This window comes from Austrofundulus limnaeus, unplaced genomic scaffold (assembly GCF_001266775.1).
Source record: "Austrofundulus limnaeus strain Quisiro unplaced genomic scaffold, Austrofundulus_limnaeus-1.0 Scaffold20, whole genome shotgun sequence".
NCBI classification, from domain to species: Eukaryota; Metazoa; Chordata; class Actinopteri; order Cyprinodontiformes; family Rivulidae; genus Austrofundulus; species Austrofundulus limnaeus.
The window spans coordinates 1534604-1537679 of NW_013952422.1; the positions used below are offsets into that span (position 1 = coordinate 1534604).

The following is a 3076-nucleotide window of genomic DNA, read 5'->3' on the forward strand; positions in this document are numbered from 1 at the left end:
CTGTGTTCAGTGCATCTGTACCCATCATCCACTGTGACACAGGGTCCTGGTGAATTTGTAGACTAGTCCCCCCTCACATAAATGTTGGCAGCACCCAAAAAAAAAAACATTATTATTTTAATATCTTTACATGCAAGCATGTTTTATTAAGTCCAAAATAAATAAATAATCATGAAGAATTTAAAATATTTTATCAAATGTGTAATTACTAAAAATAACAAATTAAAAATATAAAGGTCCACAACAAATACGAAATAATATGAAACAAAATAAATAGAAATAAAATAAAGTAAATACAGTATAGGACCATAACAAAGCTGCTGCTATCACCATTATATGCAACGGCAGTTTAAAGTTGATTAAAAGCTTAATAATTTATTAACCATAGGTTGTAAGGGCACCATAAAACACAGTCATCACCCCAGGATTTACAATTAAAAAGTAAAATGGCTGCTGTACATAAGAGGACAGAATAAATTAAGGAATAATAAAGGCAAACATAAAGACTAAAACTGGAACTGGACATTTTACACCACCTGGCAGTTTATCTGCTGTCAGCTCACACACTGGAAACATAATTAATATAATTATTTCAGGACTCGTTTGCCTTCATGATTATTAATGCAAGATGAAGCAACTGCGAGTTTTACACAACCTCCACCTAAACACACAAAACAACAAAACACACACAGCACAAAACACAGAGTCAACATAGTTGAATTATTTGATTGGCCAGTACGTTATTCAGAAATGATTTGATGATTTATATGTTCATCAGCTGATGGCATAAAGAAAATGAAAGCCTCGAGGCGACAGCTTCGTGAATTTCACTTCACGCTGCTTGATGAAGAACGTAAAAATCACATCTAACATGATGCTGGTAACAATCACATTTTCTGAAACCATTTCCAGATACAATTTCAGCTGATGGTTTAATTTTGCTCCTCATCTCCTGTACAGCAAATGGTTTTTCACCAAGCTCAACCAGGTCTGGCTTCTTACTGCTGCTTTTAGATTCAGAAACAACAATGAGCAGAGCTCATCTTTTCTAAACTGCCCCTAAAAAACACTAAAGCCAATATTTGTTGCTTGTTGAGTTGATTGTCTCATTTTTCACCATTTTACCTCAAACCAGGCATATTACCGAATCAACAGTCTGTAAATTTAATCTGCAAAAGAAAATGACTTTTCACTTAATGAACCTTGACAGTTTAGAAAATGAACTTTCTTCAGGTTTGCCTAAAATTATGAGCCACATAAGGTAAATGTGACTGATTGTCTCAACAAATCAATCCTGATTTGTTGATCACTTCAGGACCAGAATTTGCTTTCTCATTATTATTATTTTTTATTTTATTGCTGAAATAGCTTGTTCATATGGTTTAAAGTAGGGTTCTGTAAAACAGTCACGACTATAATCTTACTTGCTGAAGATAGTTTTTTAAACAACTTTAGTTTGGAGAAAAAGATGTGCTGTGATTATTGACAGGTCAGAGCAGTGACACGACTAAAGTGAAACAGTTCTAATTAAAAAGAAACTCCATACCTACCTTACTGATTTATGAAGCTTTACCTTCATCAGTTTTGCATTAAACAGTTATTCTAGTCATTAGCTAATCTTTTTGATCAGAGTTAAATTCTTTTCCTCCAAACTGAAGCCATTTAAAGAATTATCTGCAACAGGTACAGTTTTTTGTTCATAAGCTTTGCACAAAACTGCTTCACAAAATCTGAATGATCATTTTAATGGATTTGAACGCTAAATGAACAGGTAAGTTTGTTTAATGTAGAAATAGTTCCAGTGTTTTCCTGCCTAAAATAGAAAAATAAAGCCATCTGCTGCTGAAAGGAGGTCTGTGTTTGAATTCGGGGTTTCTGACTATTTACACCCCTGAACGTAAGGAGCAAAAGGAGAAATTTCACCAGAGAATTCTTGTTTTGACAAAAAAAAAAAAAAAAAAAACATAATTTGAAGCTTTTAAAAGAAATGTCTAGACCAACTTCCTGCTGTGAAAACCACATATTTTGTTTATGAACTTGTCCAAATGTAGGTCAGTTCCTGCAGGGGCATCAGCCCTCATCACCAGAACACAGATCTATTTTTTTGTGTGTGTGTTTTTACACAGCATGACTGATGGCTGGATTACATAGTTTACAGTAATGAATGTTGTGGCCAACGCTTTCATCTGCAGAAAATGAACAAGGAAGTTGCTCTAATTAAAGAAGAGGGATGATTATAAAACCACGCCTGCAGCACAGTGACTGGCTGGAATCCCGATGCGATGATGGCAGTGGAGCATCTTTCTTAGCTCGGAGCGGAAGCGGTCGTGCAGCCATGCATAGAGGAAAGGGTTGCAACAAGACGAGCTCATGGCACACAGGTGGCACAGCAGCTGGATGAGCAAAAAGTAGCGCTTGTTTATCAGGTGGATGTCAATGTCTCTGAGCACGTTGAACACGTGAATAGGAAGCCAGCAGACGGCGAAGGCGGAGACCAGGAGTGCAACCAGGCGGAAGATCTTCCTTTTCCGGGCCTGGTGGACGCCCACCTGGTCCTGTGTCCTGTTGCCAGGCGCGACACATTTCTTCAGTTTGACAGTGATGCAGAGGTACGACACAAAAACAGCCGACAGTGGAAGAACGTAGGTGATCAACAGGGTGCTGTACGCGTAAGCCCGTCTTTCTTTCTCCTGGCCCAACCAGAACTCTTCACAGATAGTGAAGCCTTCCTCCTTGAACTCCACATGATAGGTGTGCGTCACAGCCGGAGCCACCAGGCCGCAAGACAGCAGCCAGATTCCAGCGAGGACATAGGCACAGGTCGCCACCGTGGTCCGCTTCTTCAGAGGGTGAACAGTTGCATAATATCTGCAAGAGTCAGAGCAAAGTTTCAATACGACACAAAATATACAGAGTTACGTGGATTCACGGGGTGCCGTTTGTAAAGTTACACAGTCAAAAATTACCACCAATATTTTTGTTTTATTTAGCCTTTTATGTGAAAAAAAGAACAGATTTAGTTTTCAAAGTCAGTTTTTCACCATATGATTCATACATTTATAAATGTCATAGTTTA

The 3076-nt window shown here is 38.0% G+C and overlaps 1 protein-coding gene across 1 annotated transcript in view; it reads right to left on the minus strand.

Annotated features, from left to right (window-relative positions):
• Positions 1-1982: 1982 nt before the first annotated feature.
• LOC106514488 (prolactin-releasing peptide receptor) overlaps positions 1983-3076 on the minus strand; it is a 9845-nt gene continuing 8751 nt past the window's right edge. Inside the window, exon 3 of the mRNA XM_014003781.1 lies at positions 1983-2868. Within this exon, the coding sequence (XP_013859235.1) occupies positions 2235-2868 (634 nt within the window). The 3' untranslated portion in view covers positions 1983-2234. The remainder of the gene's footprint in view (positions 2869-3076) is intronic.